At 43.0% G+C, this 19821-nt stretch overlaps 2 protein-coding genes across 6 annotated transcripts; both read left to right on the forward strand.

Annotated features, from left to right (window-relative positions):
• The first annotated feature begins 4473 nt into the window (after positions 1-4473).
• gtf3c6 (general transcription factor IIIC, polypeptide 6, alpha) lies at positions 4474-12853 on the forward strand. Of its 4 annotated transcripts, none has more exons than XM_035791182.2 (6): positions 4474-4637; positions 11349-11429; positions 11535-11598; positions 11981-12025; positions 12112-12234; positions 12600-12853. In XM_035791182.2, exons 1-6 carry the CDS (start codon positions 4614-4616, stop codon positions 12740-12742), a joined length of 480 nt encoding a protein of 159 aa, XP_035647075.1. In that variant the 5' UTR covers positions 4474-4613; the 3' UTR covers positions 12743-12853. The 4 variants fall into 4 exon arrangements, with proteins under 4 accessions (XP_035647075.1, XP_035647076.1, XP_035647073.1 ...); XM_035791183.2 differs by having other exon boundaries at positions 4476-4637; positions 12112-12222; XM_035791180.2 differs by lacking the exon at positions 4474-4637 and adding an exon at positions 4922-5328.
• A 422-nt stretch (positions 12854-13275) lies between these two features.
• Positions 13276-19187, forward strand: LOC118396762 (calumenin-B-like). 2 transcript variants are annotated; one of them, XM_035791179.2, is made up of 7 exons: positions 13276-13437; positions 13930-14156; positions 14268-14461; positions 14575-14741; positions 14853-14913; positions 15022-15221; positions 15315-19187. In XM_035791179.2, the coding sequence occupies exons 2-7, from the start codon at positions 13933-13935 to the stop codon at positions 15417-15419; spliced, it is 951 nt and encodes a 316-aa protein (XP_035647072.1). In that variant the 5' UTR covers positions 13276-13437; positions 13930-13932; the 3' UTR covers positions 15420-19187. The 2 variants fall into 2 exon arrangements, with proteins under 2 accessions (XP_035647072.1, XP_035647071.1); XM_035791178.2 differs by lacking the exon at positions 13276-13437 and having other exon boundaries at positions 13907-14156.
• The last annotated feature ends 634 nt before the right edge of the window (positions 19188-19821 follow it).

A 19821-nucleotide genomic window follows, 5' to 3' on the forward strand; every position in this document is an offset into this window, starting at 1 on the left:
AGAAAGTCCTGCATCCAGCTGTTTGCTTAGAAATTCTAGGGACAGTAAGGAGGCCATCTTGTGACCGTAGCGTACGTGTAGGTATGTACGGCAGGACCAAATCAGAAAAATTGGTAGGAGCAAGCCCATGTAATGCTTTGTAGATTAGCAGTAAAACCTTGAAATCAGCTCTTGCCTTAACAGGAAGCCAGTGTAGAGAGGCTAGCACTGTAGTAATATGATAAAATTTTTGGGATCTAGCCAAGATTCTAGCAGCCGTGTTTAGCACTAAATGAAGTTTATTTCGTGCTTTATCCGGGTAGCCGGAAAGTAGAGCATTGCAGTAGTCGAACCTAGACGTGACAAAAGCATGGATTCATTTTTCTGCATCATTTTTGGACAGAAAGTTTCTGATTTTTGCAATGTTACGTAGATGGAAAAAGTCTGTCCTTGAAACAGTCTTGATATGTTTGTCAAAAGAGAGATCAGGGTCCAGAGTAACGCCAAAGTCCTTCACAGTTTTATTGAGAAGACTGTACAACCATCAAGATTAATTGTCCGATTCAACAGAAGATATTTGTTTCTTGGGACCTAGAACAAGCACCTCTGTTTTGTCCGAGTTTAAAAGTAGAACATTTGCTACCATCCACTTCCTTATGTCTTAAACATAGGCTTCCAGGGAGGGAATTTTGGGGCTTCACCACGTTTCATCGAAATGTACAGCTGTGTGTCATCCGCATAGCAGTGATAGTTAACATTATGTTTCCGAATGTCATCACCAAGAGGTAAAATATATAGTGAAAACAATAGTGGTCCTAAAACGGAGCCTTGATGAGCACCAAAATATACAGTTTATTTGTCAACAGGACAAACCATCCACAGAGACAAACTGATATCTTTCCGACAGATAAAATCTAAACCAGGCCAGAACGTGTAAAACCAGACTGAAGCGTTTCGTATACATTGTTTGTCTTTAGGAAGTCAATGAGTTGCTGCGCAACAGCTTTTTCTAAAAATAATTGAGAGGAATGGGAGATCCGATATAGGCCGATAATTTTCTGGGTCAAGGTTTGGCTGTTTTAAGAGAGGCTTTATTACTGCCACTTTTAGTGAGTTTGGTACTTATCCGGTGGATTGAGAGCCGTTTATTATGTTCAACATAGGAGGGCCAAGCACAGGAAGCAGCTCTTTCAGTAGTTTAGTTGAAATAGGGTCCAGTGTGTAGCTTGAAGTTTTAGAGGCAATGATTATTTTCATCAATGTGTCAAGAGATAAAGTACTAAAAAACTTGAGTGTCTCCCTTGATCCTAGGTGTCACGAACTTCAAAATGAGCGGACACAGGAGCAGCGTGATTGAAGTTCCACATCTTTATTTTGGTGAAACTTTACCGAAAAAACAATAAACCAATAACGAAACGTGAAGAAGTGGTGCACAAACACAAAACAATTTCCCACAAAGCAGGTGGGAGATAGGGCTTCCTAAATATGAACCCCAATTTGAGGCAACGATTACCAGCTGCCTCTAATTGGGAACCATACAAAACCACCAGAGGAAGACTCCTGCAATGGAGCGGGACTGGACACCGTGCCTGGACGGGGCACTGGCGCAGATGTAGGCTCTTGCCTTGGAGCGGGACTGGACACTGTGCCTGGATGGGGCACCGGCACAGAGGGAGGCTCCTGCCATGGAGCGGGACTGGACGCCTTGCCTGGACTGGGCACCAGCGCAGAGGAAGGCTCCTGCCAGGGAGCGGGACTGGACGCCTTGCCTGGACTGGGCACCGGCGCAGAGGAAGGCTCCTGCCAGGGAGCGGGACTGGACACCGTGCCTGGACTGGGCACCGGCGCAGAGGAAGGCTCCTGCCAGGGAGCGGGACTGAACACCGTGCCTGGACTGGCCACCGGCGCAGAGGAAGGCTCCTGCCCTGGAGCAGGACTGGACGCCTTGCCTGGAAGCTCCGGACCGTTGAACGTCGCTGGAGGTTCCGAACCGTGGACCGTCGCTGGAGGTTCCGGACCGTGTACCGTCGCTGGAGGTTCCGGACCGTGGACCTTCACAGGAGGTTCCGGACTGGGAACCGTCGCCGGAAGCTCCGGACCGGGAACCGTCGCCGGAAGCTCTGGACTGTGAATGCGTACTGGAGGCCTAGTGCGTGGAGCCGGGACAGGTAGCACCGGACTGGTGACACGCACTTCAGTGTGAGTGCGGGGAGGAGGCACAGGACGTACCGGACTGGGGAGGCGCACTGGAGTCCAGATGTGTGAAGCCGGCGCAGGTTTCACCAGACAGCTAACCGGATCCTCTGGTCGAATGTTGAGCAGAACACATTTGCACAACATCTCTCTCCTCTCACTCTCTCCTAACTTCTCCATCGCCTCCGAACGGTTTCTTGCTCTTTAGGGCGAATGCAGGGAACCGGCACATGACGTACCGGGCTGGGGAGGTGCACTGGAGATCTTATGTGTGCCAAATATGTCTCAAGTTTTGAGGGAGCGTGCAATTGGCGTGCTGACTGCAGGAATGTCCACCAGAGCTGTTGCCAGAGAATTTTATGTTAATTCCTCTACCATCAGCCGCCTCCAATGGTGTTTTCGAGAATTTGGCAGTACGTCCAACTGGCCTCACAACCGCAGACCACGTGTAAACACGCCAGTCCAGGACCTCCACATCCAGCTTCTTCACCTGCGGGATCGTCTGAAACCAGCCACCCGGAGAGCTGAAGAAACTGTGGGTCTACACAACTGGAGAATTTCTGCACAAACAGTCAGAGACCGTCTCAAGGAAGCTCATATGTGTGCTCTTTGTCCTCACCAGGGTCTTACCTGACTGCAGTTCGGCATCATAATGACTTCAGTGGGCAAATGCTCACTTTCGATGGCCACTGGCAAGCTGGAGAAGTGTGCTCTTAACGGATTAAACCCAGTTTCAACTTTATAGCAGGCAGATGGCGGGGGGGTTATGGTATGGGCAGGCGCAAGCTACAGACAACGAACACAATTGCATTTTATCGATGGCATTTTGAATGCACAGAGATACTGTGAGGAGATCCTGAGGCCCATCATTGTGCCATTCATCCGCCGCCGTCACCTCATGTTTCAGTATGATAATGCACAGCCCCATATCGCAAGGATCTGTACACAATTCCTAGAAGTTGAAAATGTCCCAGTTCTTCCATTGCCTGCATACTCACCAGACATGTCACCCATTGTTTGGGATGCTCTGGATCAACGTGTATGATAGTGTGTTCCAGTTCCTGCCAATATCCAGCAACTTCCCACAGCCGTTGAAGAGGAACGGGGACAACATTCCACGGGCCTCAATCAACAGTCTGATCAACTCTATGTGAAAGAGATGTGTCTTGTTGCGTGAGGCAAATGGTGGTCATACCAGATACTGACTGGTTTTCTGATCCACGCACCACACCCCTACCTTTTCTTTTTTTTAAGTATCTGTGACTAATGGATGCATATCTGTTTTCCCAGTCATGTGAAATCCAGAGATTAGGGCCTAATTTATTTATTTACATTGACTGATTTTCTTATATGAACTGTAACTCAATCAAATCTGAGGTCCAACCTGCTCTTAAAGACCCACATGGTGTGCATGCCTTTGTTCAAGAGCAGTTCTACCACAGGAGGCTGCTGAAGGGAGGACAGCTCATAATAATAGTTGGAATAGAGTCAATGGAATGGAATGAAACACATGTTTGATACCATTCCCATTATTCTGTTCCAGTCATTACTAAGAGCCTGTCCTCCCCAATTAAGGTGTGAGTTCTGTGAGTTCTGCCATAGTGTTTCTACTAATAAGCTGATTAGTAGAATCAGGTGTGGTAGAATGGGACTTGAAAATGAAGCCAACTCTGATACAAAATACTAACAAATCACAAACTGCTGGGAAACATCCATAAAAAGGTGAGTCATTAGACAAGTACAAAAGCACAAACAATTTGAAATAAACACAATTCAATTTATAGAATTACTAGTCTTACATTGAAAACTGACATAAATCTATGGAATTTAAACTTTTGCTAATTTAAATGTACAGAATATTGTGTATGAAATGTGGCTGCAAAATTAGCAGTGCCACTGCTGGGGGTGTAAATTCTGGAAAGTTGAAGTGCTCCCTTTTACAGCGACACAACGTACAGAAAATAGTGTACGGTGCAATATGGAAAAACTATTGGATTTAAGCTGATTGGCCACTATAATGGCCGCCAAATGAGCAGCGAAGGTCCACTTGATGTACACTCTGTGCATTTGGAAATGTAAAAGTGCTCCTGCGGAAAATGTACCCACCTTTTACTGCGACACAAGTACAGATAATGTTGAACCTGTGCAATAAATGATAGGAGTACAGACACAAAACACATAGGCTTTTTTAAGATTAAAAAGGGCAACCTTTAAAAAATATTTCGATTGTTCTTTGTATGGTAACTAGTATAACATATATCGATATTTTTACACACTTTCCATCATTTTCGCCGTAACTATTCATTAAACTGGAAAGGACTTATATTCTGAAGGAGTCCCAAATTCCGTGACCAGGAAGTACTTAGTTATTATTGCCTGTTTCACAGCGGTGTGGGTCTTTGTTTATTATTCCCGGCAGTTTCTTATCAAGCATCGTGAATATGGAAGACGAATGGGAGGAGGAGGTAAGACCAAAGAGTAGTTGTCGTAACAGATAGTGAGTGACTTTGCTTATTCGTCTCTGATTCCCTATGAAACGCCACTGGCACAGAATGAGAGCAGTTTGTGAAGCGACTACATAGAATTGGCATTCCAGACGGAGATCTTTGGTTGGGTGATGTAACCATTTATTGCCGGATATAAAATAAAAATTAGCAATCCATTTGATTTACCGAACAAATGTGCAGAGAGGTGTATTACAAAGCTGATCTAGTGAGAAGGTAAGAACCATCTGCTCTCTCATTCAACCTGTGAGCTAACACTTCCTGTTCACGTGGGTACATGTGAGTGCCCCATCCCCAATGGTGCCGCTCAATAATCTATCCGACCTCATGAAGTGTTCACTACTTCCCACAAATGCTTAATGACTTTTCTTGCACGCCGCCTCTCCCTCTACCAGTGTGTTCCACATGACATTGTCAGGCTGAACAGGGATTCAGGAAGGGGAATGCAGCTTTTTGATAGATGGCATCCCTCAAGGAGGCAAGAAAGAGATTTATATTCAGAAATGTAGAGTTTTCACTAGGAGTCGTTTTAATAGGATTTCAGGAAGAGGAATGGAGGTAAAAAGAGGATGAGAGGCTGAGGTTGAATCTGAAGATGGCAGAAAAGAAAGAGATGGTGTGTCGAAGAAGATTGTTGTCAAGTACAAACAGAGTAAGCCGTACGCCATACTGAGTTCTGGCGGTGAAATTAATAAGGGCCAATTAAGTGACGTGGAAGGTGTGGTGAAGAGCTCGGAGTCCGACCCTTGCGTTGATGGACGTGATAAAGACGAATCTGGTCCAGTAGGAGTACATTTCTGGGAGAGAGTGGATCCTTGCTCTTTGCCAGATCTAGTTGTGGTTTCAGAGTGGGTTGGAAACAAGTTAGGTATAGTTGAATCAGTGAAGGTAACCCGTAGTGGACTGATAGTTTTTTGTGTTACTTCCGCCCAGATGGAGTCGGCACTCATTGTCACACAACTTAGGTTAAGATCTGTTTCTTGCTTTCCTCTTAGTAGCAGGGCATCATTGAAATGTATGATTTTTGGGGTAGTGTTAAGTGTGGAGGTGAAGCTGTTGAACATTCCTGGTGTTTGTGATGGCCGTTGTTTGGTGCGCTGCAGACCCAGTGGGGAGTGTGGTGAAACAGAGGTGTCAGTCTCTTTTTGATTCTCTACTTGAAAAAGTAATGTTAGGATATATCAGTTATCCTGTTAGAGCTGTTGTGTAGAATCCACTGTGATGTTTCAGGTGCCATGTTTATTGTCGCAGCAGTTTGTAGGAGGGAGATTCCAAGATGTGGGAAGTGTACTGGAGGGTATAGGACAGGATTATGTAGTTTAAGTGGATGAAGTTGTGTCAACTGTAGGGGTTCCCATGTTGCAGGGGATTGAAAGTGTCCCGTGCGAGTGAGGCAGGTTGAGGTGGTCAGAGTCCGAGCAGTGCAGAAAGTGTTGTATGCTGAGGCAGTGAAGAGAGTAGAGGAGGATTGTTTAAGGGTGCGTGATCCCTGTGAGTAGTAGATGTGTGCCAGCACATAGGGATAGGCCAATGAGTGATCTATGCTTTAGTAAGGTTGGCTTCTTAGCATTCATAGCAATAGTTATTAACTGTACTGCAGAATGAAATGTAAATCACAGAAAATGGAATGGGGTAGTTGGTTTTTAATGACTGTAGGGTTAGTTGGAAGGGTTTTAAATGATTTTTATTTAATTTTTCAGAAGGTATAATGGATTTATACTATAGTCCAGTTGGGGGTGGTAATGCAACATTTTGGTATTTTATTAGGATCCCCATTAGCTGTTGCGAAAGCCACAGCTACTCTTCCTCCCAGAACATGAAACATTACATAATACAGAAAATGAATAGACCATAACAGTTCAAAGATGGAACTACATGCATTTAAAAGTGGCATGCATAACCTACATGTCAATATATACAAACAAAATATCTAGGTTAAATAGGGGAGAAGCGTGAAGTTCTGCTTTCTGTTTTTTGAAACAAGGTTTGCTGTTCATTTGAGAAATATGAGATGGAAGGGAGTTCCATGCAATAATGGCTCTATAATACTGTACGCTTTCTTGAATTCGTTCTGGATTTGGGGACTATGAAAAGACCCCTGATGGCATGTCTGCTCTGGTAAGTGTGTGTGTCGGAGTGAGGGTTGCAAACTTTCCGGGAAATTTTCCATGGGAAGTTAAGCCTGGGAATTTTGCTTGAATTCATCAAAAATGTTAGCTTATAACAGGTAACCTTTTTTGTGGGATACACAAGGCAATTCTAGGTATTGTGGCATATTTTGGTTAAACTATCCCCAATTCAATGGAATTGTAACCCTCTGCATGCACAGTGCATTCTTCTATCACATGTACAGCTGATTCTCAAGATCTTGTACACTAATAAGATGCTATTAAGTCCACACTACTACACTGTCTGAGCCAAGGACTACATGCTTTCTGGTAAGTTTTGTTTACAATACTGGGTGGGGTGAATATATTTGACAATTTCTTTTGTTAACTAGTAAATAGTAGCCTACAGCAAAGTGTGTTTAAATAATTTTTAACTTACTGCTAGTTAGTTTTTGCTACCATGCGGGTTTTAGCTTGCTTGAGCCTGCTAACTGAGTGTTCATTCACCTGTTTCCATACATGTTTCTTTTTTAAACTTATTACAAAGGAGTTGTTTAATCAAACTGCTTAACTATTTATCTGTACATGGAATTGTATTTGTTTTTCTTTACTCATTTTTTTCTAATCTTTACAGGAAAATGCCACGGGCACTATCTAATGTGTGGAGACATTTCAATGCAGCTAATGTAGGAAAAGCTGTGTATGTACATTTGCAAATACTGTGGCAAATCATATGTGAAGAATGCAACAAAGATGCAAAATCATCTGGCCAAGTGCATAAAGAACCCTCAGTGCTCACAACAAGCAACCTCTGACAAAAGTCTCTCTACTTCTATTCAAGGTGAAAATTATGAATCAGACACCTTATCGATAGCAACACTCAATGGAGCAACATGGTCAGAGAAATGCTGATGAATGTCTTGCTCGAGCTGTGTATGCAACTGGTTCACCTCTGATGCTTACAGGCAATGTGTATTGGAAGAGATTTCTGAATGTTCTTCTCCCTGCATACACCCCTCCAACCAGACATGCTTTATCTACTCATTTGCTGATGCAGAGTTCAAGGGAAGGTCAAGCAAATCATAGAGAAAGCAGACTGGATTGCAATCATCTCTGGTGGGTGGTCGAATGTTTGTGGGCAAGAAATAATTAACTACATCATATCCACCCCTCAACCAGTATTCTACAAGAGCACAGACACAAGGGACAACAGACACACCGGTCTCTACATTGCAGATGAGCTGAAGACTGTCATCAATGACTTGGACCACAGAATGTATTTGCACTGGTGACAGACAATGCTGCGAACATGAAGGCTGCTTGGTCTAAAGTGGAGGAGTCCTACCCTCACATCACACCCATTGGCTGTGCTGCTCATGCAATCAATTTGCTTATCAAGGACATCATACAAGAGAGCCAAGGAAATGGTTAGGTATGTGAACGGTCATCAAGTTTTAGCACCAATCTACCTCACCAAGCAAAGTGAGAAGAATAAGAGCACCACATTGAAGCTGTCCGGCAACACCCGTTGGGGTGGAGTTGTCATCATGTTTGACAGTCTCCTGGAGGGGAAGGAGTCTCTCTAAAATATAGCCATATCACAGTCTGCCGATATGGACAGCCTCATCAAGAGGATCCTCCTGGTTGATGTATTTTGGGAGAGAGTGGTAAGCAGTCTGAAACTCCTGAAACCTTAGCCATTGCATGGATTGAGGGAGACAATGCCATCCTGTCTGATGTTCAGACTCTGCTTGCAGATGTATATGAATAAGTTGCTCCAAGCAGTGGAAACTGCAGTTCTGAAATGCATCAAAAAGCGTGAAGACTTCTGCCTGAAGCCCATACACGCCGCAGCGTACATGTTGGAGATGCAATATGGCAGTCGTGCCAACATATCTCATCAGCCACCTGATGGAAGGGACTGAGGCTCTTTCCCCTGTTGCCTCCATCATCCTCCAAATCCTACCAACATCAGCCTCCTCAGAGCGCAACTGGTCCTTGTTTGGGAACACACACACCAAAGCACGCAACAGGCTGACCAATACAAGGGTTGAAAAATCTGTGGCCATCCGGGCAAATTTGAGGCTTTTTGCACCTGACAACAAGCCATCCTCAACTAGGTTGGAAAGTGAAAGTGAAGATGAGGCCTCACAGTCTGATGTTCTAGAGGTGGACATTGGGGAGGTCCAGGGAGAAGACATGGAAGCCTGAGAGGAAGGCAACCAAAGCTTTAGTTTCTAGACTATCATTTTACAGATGAATGGTAAATGTTTTTGCGTGATGCGATGGATCATTGGGATCATTCAATGTTCCCTTTCTTTTGTTATTCAGTGAAATCCCATGTCAAGAGTCAACTCATTTAAAGTTCAATTCGTAACAAAATTGTTTTGTTTTTTTCTATTGGATGGATTGAATCATTTGCAATTATGTCTACTTGTGATTAGAGGTCGACCGATTATGATTTTTCAACGGCGATACCGATACCGTTATTGGAGGACCAAAAAAGCCGATATATATTAATCGGCCATTTAAAAAAAATAATAATAATAATATTTTTTTATATAAATGTATTTGTAATAATGACAATTACAACACTACTGAATGAACACTTATTTTAACTTAATATAATACATCAATAAAATCTAGATGTGCCGCTCTGTTCTGGGCCAGCTGCAGTTTAACTAGGTCTTTCTTAGCAGCACTTGAACAGATGGCTGGACAATAATAAAGATAACACAAAAGTAGAGCCTGTCAGAGTGACCTTCTGGTTTTTGGTCACCTCCGCGACCAGGGCCCTTCTCCCCAATTGCTCATTTTGGCCAGCTCTATGAAGAGTCTTGGTGGTTCCAAACTTCCTCCATTTAAGAATGATGGAGGCCACTGTGTTCTTAGAAACATTCAATGCTGCAGAAATTCTTTGGTACCCCTCCCCAGATCTGTGCATTGACACAATCCTGTCGTGTCGGAGCCCGATGGACAATTCCTTCGACCTCGTGGCTTGGTTTTTGCTCTGATATGCACTGTCAACTGTGGGACCTTATATAGACAGATGTGTTCCTTTCCAAATCATGGAAAAATAAGCAAACACATTTGGTGTTCGCCAAAAGGCATGTGGGAAACTCCCCAAACATATAGAATGGTACTCTGGTCAGATGAGACTATAATTGAGCTTTTTAGCCATAAAGGAAAACACTATTTCTGGCGCAAACCCAACACCTCTCATCATCCCGAGAACACCATGTTTTTCCCCATCGGCAGGGCCTGGGAATCTGGTCAGAATTGAAGAAATTATGGATGGCGCTAAATACAGGGAAATTCTTGAGGAAAACCTGTTTCAGTCTTCCAGAGATTTGAGACTGGGATGGAGGTTCACCTTCCAGCAAGACAATGAGCCTGAAGCAACACTTGAGTGGTTTAAGGGGAAACATTTACATGTCTTGAAATGGCCTAGTCAAAGCCCAGACCTCAATCCAATTGAGAATCTGTGGTATGACTTAAAGATTGCTGTACACCAGCAGAACCCATCCAACTTGAAGGAGCTGGAACAGTTACACCTTGAAGAACAGGCAAAAATCCCAGTGGCTAGATGTGCCAAGCTTATAGAGACATACCCCAAGAGACTTGCAGCTGTAATTGCTGCAAAAGGTGGTTCTACAAAGTATTGACTTTGGGGGGGTGAATAGTTATGCATGCTCAAGTTCTGTTTGTCTTATTTCTTGTTTGTTTCACAAGAGAAAATATTTTGCATCTTCAAAGTGGTAGACATGTTGTGTAAATCAAATGATACAACCCCCAAAAATCCATTTGAATTCCAGGTTGTAAGGCAATAAAACAGGAAAAATGCCAACGGGGGTGAATACTTTTGCAAGCCACTGTAAAATCAATGGTTGTAAAGGTGGGGAGAGGTCTGTCCACCACACTCCACAAAGTAAGTCCTGCAGAGCTCTAGAGTTCCTCTGTGGAGATGGTTGTCCTTCTGGAAGGTTCTCCCATCTCTGCAGCACTCCACCAATCAGGCCTTTATGGTAGAGTGGCCAGACGGAAGCCACTCCTCAGTAAAAGGCACATCACAGCCAGCTTGGCGATAGCTGAATGACACCTAAAGACTCTCGGACCATAAGAAACAAGATTCTCTGATCTGATGAAACCAAGATTACCATTTGGCCTGAATGCCGAGCATCAAGTCTGGGGGAAGCCTGGTGCACTTCACCACCTTTACCGCCTTTAAACTCCGCCGAAGGTTGAAGACGTCCCACAAATCTAAAAGCATTGGATTGGTCGGGCTGGAGGGAGTTTTCACCATATTTCTTATACCAACCATTCTTTTCCTTTATCAGTGAAGGGAAATTAACAAGTGCACACTTTGGGAGAAATAAGAGAGTATTGGGATGCACCCGTAGTGTAGAAATGGCTCCTACAGTATTCTAGAGACCTCTGGAAAGTCTTAGCCAACACATTTTATGGTGGACGATGACATCTAGTGTTTGTTGTGATCTATCATGGAAAAATGACTGAAGACAATTTCTTAAATGTTCTGCCCCTCTCTTTCTCCCTCTCTTTTTAGGAGCAGTTGGTTGTGGTTGAGCTCTCTGGTATAATTAACTCAGATTTTTTGACCAAGTGTCAGGGAACCTGCAAGATACTGGTGAGTGATCTGGCTTCCCACGCGCTACAGTAGATAGCAAAGCAAACGTTCAATGAAACCTCTACGTTCCTCCTCCTGTTGATTTTCTTATTTGTTGTATTGAAGGACATTGACAGTGAGCAGCCAATGATGCAGGTGGGAAGATACGTGTTTGCGGGAGAGTATGACGGTAAGTGTAGTCATTATTGGTGGATTCTATTTGCGTATGCCTGACAACATATTTGCTGAATGTATAATGAACCCCTTGCCCCTCCTCCCTATGTACACTTTAGATCTGAAGGGACTGGGATAATAAAAACAACTCAACATGTCACTTGTTGCATCTTGCCTACTGATAGACTAGGTGGAAGAGAGTGTCTAGAGAAGATGGGCTAGGGGTCTGTTTTTAATACAACATTTGTGTTATCCATTTTCCAGTAAAGTACATGTAGTTCTACATGTTTTGGAGTAGTGTTGTTATTAGTGCCCTGTTGTGATACTGAGTTACAGACTGAGTGTCTGTTTAACTCTCCCCTCTCTGGCTCTCTTCTCTCCCCCATATCTCCTGACAGATGCCTTGGGCACCTGTGTGCTCTTCGAGGAGGGACAGACGAGTGGTGAGTATTGACGAGTGGTGAGTTTCATGGAGATGAACTGATCTTCACTCTTAAGTTCTTTCTCCTCTCTGGTGTGTTTGTTTTAGGGGCAGACCCTGAAGCCAGTCCAGAGCTGAGCTATAAGTGCCACACCGTTAAGAGACTGATGATGCAGAGAACCTTCCTTGCTGAGAAAAAGGAAGGAGACAACAGCTCAGGTTACACACACAGTGAGCCCTCACGCTCACATACCAACACACACACACATACTGTTGTGCTATGCTCTCTATTTTGGATCAATACTGGGGTCCTCTGGAGCTCAGTTGTTAGAGCATAGAGCTTGCAACAACTGTAAAGTTGGTTTGATTCCTGGGACCACCCATACGTAAAAATGTATGCGTGTATTACAATGTCGCTTTGGATAAAAGCTTCTGCCAAATGGCATAATTAATGTAATCAAATTTGCCGGAGTTGGACTTTTGCTTCTAGTGACTTCATTCAATGTAGCCGAAGTCAAACTTTGAGATGCTTGAATTTAGCTGTTTTTTTATGCGACATGAAGATGCTTGAATGTGGCTGTTTGTTGCTGTTGCAGGAGACTTTCAGTTTCAGCCACTGAGTGACGGAATGTCCCCAGCCAGACTGGACTCACTCTCTCACTTCATCCAGAACCCAAAGAGGACCTCCAAGCCAGCAGGGGAAGGGGGAGCACACACAATGGGGCAGAAGACTGGGTAGAGGGGTCAGGCAGGACACTGTCAGCAACTCCAGTAATTAGGTTTTACCTCTGATTTGTAATTATATTTTTGTACTGTGTATGTTGTTGAAATAAATATGACGCTTTCTAGACGTGTTGTTTTTGATTGCCGTATTCTAGTACTTAATAGATGGGATATTACTGTATTCTAGTACTTAATAGATGGGATATTACTGTATTCTAGTACTTAATAGATGGGATATTTCCTGATTTTGCCTGGAATTGAGAACTGCTTGAATCTCTATTTTATCGCCATCACCTCATTCTTTCATTTCAGAATATCCCCACTCTGTTGGAATGTCAATGATTGATGATGAAATGGGCATGCAGCTTGAGGGGATGCACTCATGCATATCCTACTAATGAACTTGGTTGTGTGGTGCAGTTAAAACACTGTCACAACAATAAATAAAAGTCAATGTTAGAAAGTTGTTTTGATAAGTGCTGCTCTTTTTTTGGGAATGGGGAAAATATTTAAAAACATTACACGCTCATAGCGTGAGGACGTGGCGGTTATTAACCAATCAAAAGGCCGAAGCTGTCCAGAAGTGGAGTAATGGACGAGCGGTATGAAACAAGCTAATCTTAGTACAGGAAACGACTTTACTTCGGCGATGGGTGTGTATCCGGAGTAGATGACGTTGACGGTCAAAAGCGAAAGACTAAAGAAAGACCTGTGAGTAAAATATCACTTTTACGCATACCTAAATTCACAGTGCATCTGTTTTATCCTGCTAAATTGTTGTAACATTAAAGTTATACACTGACATGAACAGTGCATTTATTTCAACAGATGTCGAGCTAGCAAGCATGATTATTTGCTAACGTTAGCTTGCTTGCTAACTGGCTTCACAACTGGCTTCCTCTAACATAAAGCCAACTAGCTATCCATGTCATGTATTTAAAAAAACGCGGCTAGTTCAGCCAGAAACGGTGGAGCCACAGATGAGTAGGGGAAACTGCGTTTGTTATATCTTTGGTGGAACTAGCTACCTCATCACACACTGTCACTGATCGCGTTGATATCCGGCTAGATTTCTAGCTTGCTAAGGCCGTTCCTATTAGTATGGTTAAACTAAAGATGGGCATGACGAATTCCTGTCGTAAACTAAATACACTGACACAATCATATTGTTGTAAGCATCTGTCTGTCGTGTGTATGTGTCAGAGTATGGCGCTGCGGCCGTTGGTCATGTGCTTTGCGCTGTGCGTGGTGCACGCCTCCAGTAAACCCACCATCGACAAGAAGGACCGTGTCATTCATGACGACCTGCTTAGCAACCGCAACCATGACGACGCAGATAACTTTGATTATGACCATGAAGCGTTTCTTGGACAGGATGAGGCCAAGACCTTCGATCAGCTCACACCTGAAGAGAGCAAGGAGAGATTGGGGTAACACACCCACACACACAAACACAGATGCTGCATCTTGTTTAGAAGTGAGAGAAATAGATTTGTATTGAAAATATGGATTTTACACCCTTCATCTCTCTCTCCCTACAGTATGTTGGTAGAGCGTATAGATGAGGACAAGAATGGGTATGTGTCAGTAGAGGAGATGAAGAAGTGGATCAAACACAGTCAGAAGAGGTGGATCTATGATGATGTGGACCGCCAGTGGAAAGGTCATGACCTTAACGGAGATGGACTGGTGTCCTGGGAGGAGTACAAGAATGCCACATACGGATACATACTGGGTACGGGCACACACTCTGAACGAGTATAAGAATGTAACTTACGACCCCTGACAAGTGCCTTTTCACTGGAAGGTCTGACTTAAACTTTTTTAATTGGTATGTGTGCCCCTAAGATGATTCAGACCCAGAAGATGGCTTCAGCTACAGACAGATGATGTCACGTGACGAGAGGAGATTCAAAATGGCCGACCTGGACGCTGACCTGAAGGCCAATAAAGAGGAGTTTACAGCCTTCCTCCATCCTGAGGAGTACGACCATATGAAGGATATAGTTGTACTGGTGGGTCACACACCCAAACACACAGTATTTATTTTGTAATACAAACACGATTTCTTTATTGTCTAAGGTAACCAGCCAGTAACATATTTGTGCCAATACCTTCTCCTGTAGGAGACCATGGAGGACATTGATAAAAACGGAGACGGCTTCATAGATCTGGAGGAGTACATAGGTGAGTTATAACCTGTACTAACACCTGAATCAGTACATGGGGGACACATAGTTATAACATATCAGCATCTCTCTTTTCCTTTTCTCTTCCCTCCTTCCCCTCTTCTAGGTGACATGTATAACCAGGAGGGTGATCCTTCAGAGCCAGAGTGGGTGAAGACAGAACGAGAACAGTTTACTGAGTTCAGAGATAAAAACAAAGATGGCCGCATGGACAAGGAGGAGACCAGAGACTGGATCCTCCCTTCAGACTACGACCATGCAGAGGCAGAAGCCAAACACCTGGTCTACGAGTCAGATAACGACAAGGTGTGTGTGTGTGTGTGTGCGTGCGTGCGTGCGTGTACCGGAACAGAGCGCATCTAACCAAAGATTGTGTTTTCTCTCCCCCTCTCTCTGTAGGACGGCCATCTGACCAAGGCAGAGATCGTAGAGAAGTATGACCTCTTCGTTGGCAGCCAGGCTACTGACTTTGGAGAAGCCTTGGCAAGACATGATGAATTTTAACCTTCCACTTCCCACACAGGGTTGGGCTCAATTCAGTCATGGAGTTGAAATCCCAATTAAAAACACTATATGGAGAATAGGGTGACGTTTGAGACTGAGCGTTTCACACTAGTGTACTAAGTAGTGTACGAGTTTGGACATCAAGACACACCTCCTGGTTTGGCTCCACCTCCACCATCCTCTCGTTCAATCCGGACAATGGAAAGGATATACAGCATTTCCTTTGTCTTCGTTTGCAGATCTTTGTTTTTGTAAAAAGTGACAGAATACAGATGTTAGTGTTTGTTTTGGTAGCCTTGTTTGAACAATGTGTCAGGCGTGCAATGAAGGGCAGAACTGTGCATGTTGTGGTCATTTCAGGTTTCAATTCAGGAAGTGAGTAAAAATTCAATAGAAAAAGTGAATTGATCCCAACCCTGGTGTGTGTTCTGCTATGCACTGGACTATGAAGGGGAGATGTACAGTGCCCTCTACTAATATTGGCACCCTTGGTGAATATGAGCAAACGGGCTGTGAAAAGAAAATGTATTTGTTTATCCTCTTGGTCCTTCTTTCAAAATATTCACATAAATCTAACCTTTAATTAAAGTAAAATAATTTGAAAAATATATAAAAAAACAAATATTTTTCTCCCTTTGTCACGATAACAGCTCTGATACTCCTATAATACGTAATGAGGTTGAAGAACACATGGCAAGGGATCTGAGACCATTCTTCCAAACAGAATCTCTCCAGATCCTTCAGATTCTGAGGTCCACTCTCCTCTTCAGCTCATCCCACAGATTTTCTATGGGGTTTAGGCCAGGGGACTGGGATGGCCATGGAAAAATCTTGATTCTGTGGTCAGTGAACCATTTTTGTGTTGATTTTGAGGAGTGCTTTGGATCATGTACTGCTGGAAGGTCCAACCACGCCCCAGTTTATATCTGCTGGTACTTGTCCATGATACCATTTTTCCTAACAAGTTGTCCAGGGCCTTTGGAAGAAAAACAGCCCCATAACATAAAATATCCACCACCATACTTCACAGTGGGGATGAGGTACTTTTTTACATGGCTATCTTTCTGTCCATGCCAGACCTACCTCTGGTGTTTGTTTCCAAAAAGCTCTATTTTGGTCTCATCTGACCATAGAACGCAGTTCCATTGAAAGCTCCAGTAAAGTTTTGAAAAATGTAGGCACTTGAGTTTGACAGCAAAGGCTTTTTTTTGGAAACTCTCCCAAACAACTTGTGGTTATGTAGGTGCGTCTGATTGTAGTTTTGGAGACTTTCGGACCCCAAGACCCAACTAACGTCTGCAATTCACCAGCTGTGATCCTTGAAGATTTTTTGGGCCACTCGAACCATCCTCACTGCGTGGGGTCAATATAGACACACAGGCTGATTGTTAACATCTCCTCTCCAGTTGCTTTAAACTTCTTAATTATTGACCTGATAGTGGAAATGGGCATTTTCAACCATCGGGTCTTTCCCATAGTGATTGATGATGGGAATTTGACCTGTGTGTCACCTCATATTTATACCCCAGTGAAATGGAAATTCATGGCTTACCACTTATGTGTTCCTAATCATTCAGATGAACTTAATGTAAAATATTAATGTGAATATGCTTCAGTTAGATTTTACCTATAAGAATATCTAGGAGTGCCAATAATTGTGGCACATGCTTAATCAAAAAATATTTATTTCACAAATTTTTTCTCTCAATTTTACTTAAATTAAAAGTTACATTTTTGTGAATATTTGGAATGAAAGACCAAGCGGATAAACAGTAAAGCATTTTTTTTTTCACAGCCCGTTTTGCTTACATTTACTAAGGGTGCCAATATTGGTGGAGGGCACTATAACACGGTCCACTCTATAAGCTACTACCACAAACTGCTCTTTTGATTTCATTGGCTAGCAGTGTCTTCATCCCACCACTCCCCAAATGTGGCCAATCCTCCCATGGTTAGGGTTAGTGGTTGTAGCCCAGGGATCATCAACTAGATTCAGCCGTGGGACGATTTTTTATATATTTTTTATTGAGTGGATGGTCGAGGGGCCAGAACAAAATGAAGCAATAAGGCCCGATAGGGTGTAGTATATGGCCAATATACCACGGCTAAGGGCTGTTATTATGCACGACGCAGCGCAGAGTGCCTGGATACAGTCCTTAGCTGTGGTATATTGGCCATATACCACAAACCTGCGGTGCCTTATTACCATTATAAACTGGTTACCAACGTAATTAGAACTAAAAATAAATGTTTTGTCATAACTGCGGTATACGGTCTGATATTCTACAGCTGTCAGCTAATCAGCATTCAGGGCTTGAACCACTCAGTTTATAATTACAAATCATTTGTAGACTGCAATAAGACCAAACACACATTTGACTAAAACATAATAATTTCAAACCTTGCTTACATTTGTATACGATCACGTGTCTATTATGCATGGGTATACTTGGGAACAGATTTCTTAAATCAAAGTCAGTTGGACCTAATTTCCTAGTGTTTTTACAGTCTTATGTATGACAATGTAAAACAAATGATGTCCTTGTTTTTTTTGGCTCAGAAAACTCGGGCCGCTTGCCACCAGTTGGGAAACACTGTTGTAGCTTATGGAGTGGGTCTCATCAAAGCCTCATGAAGACTGTTTGGACGCGTGCAATACAACACCACCATAGGGACTGGGGTGTGTGTCGGCCAATAGCGGTCCCCCGTGTCCCCTGTGTGCAGGTTTTAGTTCCTACATGTGTGTAGGAGCTTGGCTCAATTAGGGGATAGATCAGTTATTTTTTATTATTTACTTCAGTCTGGGCACCCCCTGGGTCGTACATTTCTGATCTAGTACCTGTACTAGCACATCATATTTATAGCCCTGTGTTAGTACAGGGCTGGAACAAAAATGCAAGGACCAGAGTTGCAACATTTACATTTACATTTAAGTCATTTAGCAGACGCTCTTATCCAGAGCGACTTACAAATTGGTGCATACACCTTATGACATCCAGTGGAACAGCCACTTGCATCTAAATCTTTTTTTTTTTGGGGGGGGGGGGTGAGAAGGATTACTTACCCTTACTTACCCTATCCTGCAAAACACTGGATGGGAAACAGAGAGAAACTGTAGGACTCCTCTTTCCTCATTTCTTTCTCTCTTTCTGTGTGTGTCCCTCCACTGAGTGCCTCCTTTAGTTTTATGTTGGTATCTACTGAATAGTCTTCTGTACTACACACACATACTACATATGTTTGGAGGCTTATGAAAGTAATATTTCCCCTGTCCAGTCTTCTTCCTTAGTTATAGTTGTCAGACTGTATAATAATTGTATAACACCTGATATTTAGTGTATAACCCTCTATAACCACTGTTATTGATCTGGTTCAACTTCCCTTAATCCCTCTGCCATCAGGGCTACATGATAATGACATGAACAGTCATAACTGTTGGTACAAAGACAGTTTTGATAAACTGACACCAGAAATAGGACTTTTTATGACATGTTATGTCATGTTTTCAACAGTGTTATTTATGTAGGTCTTGTGACAGAGGTTTCTAGTAAAGTGTTTCCATTGTCTTTATAAAAAATAATGTTATAATAATGTATATGCTATAATGTATATGATGTAGCTGTTTTTTACATGATCAATCCAGCGCCATGCCTATCAGTAGTGATGACCCTGTACATACCCTGTCACCTGTTGCCTTGTTGACAGTGTGTGCTGTTGTCAATCAGGTGGAGAAGTGTTTTTCTGATTAAAAGGATGTTGTGGAGGTTTTATACAAGTATAACTAATCATTCTAATTCTAAGGGTGCTATGTTACCCTTATCAGATAGTTTTAGACCAATCTGAATCAAATCTATTTTACCACATATGTGACAACCAAGACTAGAACCTTAAGGCCAACCTAGACATTTGAATTGCCATTCAGTTTATTTAAAAAATGAACCCTGAAAAAGAATACAGTTGGGGAATCTTAGAACCGTATCTAAACTAATGACCCTCATATAGCACCTACAATCACTAAATATCTTCACCTTGGACACATTCATCAATCAATACAATGGCTCTGTCTACAGAATATTCGGCAAGGTGAACAACAGGTTTGAAATCATACTGCTTCACAGAGGTCTGAGTTCTGCGTATGTGTGTGTTAATGTATGTGCGTCAATTGGTGCATCTCTTATCTCTGGTCAAGGTGAACTGGGTGGGGCCGGAACTTGATACCAGCGTTGCTGCAGAAACCGCATCCTACAGTTCTAATTCAGGCAGCAGCATCTACACATAGAGTATCGACCTCTGGAAGCACACACACACAATGCATACCGGTTTGCAGTATATACATGTACATGTTCAATCACACATACAAACAGTAATGTATATGTAGTATATGCATGCACAGTCACACACA

Source organism: Oncorhynchus keta, chromosome 17 (genome assembly GCF_023373465.1).
Source record: "Oncorhynchus keta strain PuntledgeMale-10-30-2019 chromosome 17, Oket_V2, whole genome shotgun sequence".
Lineage (NCBI taxonomy): Eukaryota > Metazoa > Chordata > Actinopteri > Salmoniformes > Salmonidae > Oncorhynchus > Oncorhynchus keta.

Coding starts and splice junctions, on each gene's coding strand:
- gtf3c6 (XM_035791180.2), top strand. CDS start 5,272: ATGGCAGAAAAGAAAGAGATGGTGTGTCGAAGAAGATTGTTGTCAAGT. Junction 5,329..11,348: donor TGTTGTCAAGTACAAACAGA/GTAAGCCGTACG, acceptor CTCTCTTTTTAG/GAGCAGTTGGTTGTGGTTGA. Junction 11,430..11,534: donor AGGGAACCTGCAAGATACTG/GTGAGTGATCTG, acceptor GTTGTATTGAAG/GACATTGACAGTGAGCAGCC.
- LOC118396762 (XM_035791178.2), top strand. CDS start 13,921: ATGTGTCAGAGTATGGCGCTGCGGCCGTTGGTCATGTGCTTTGCGCTG. Junction 14,742..14,852: donor TGAAGGATATAGTTGTACTG/GTGGGTCACACA, acceptor CTTCTCCTGTAG/GAGACCATGGAGGACATTGA. Junction 14,914..15,021: donor AGATCTGGAGGAGTACATAG/GTGAGTTATAAC, acceptor CCCCTCTTCTAG/GTGACATGTATAACCAGGAG.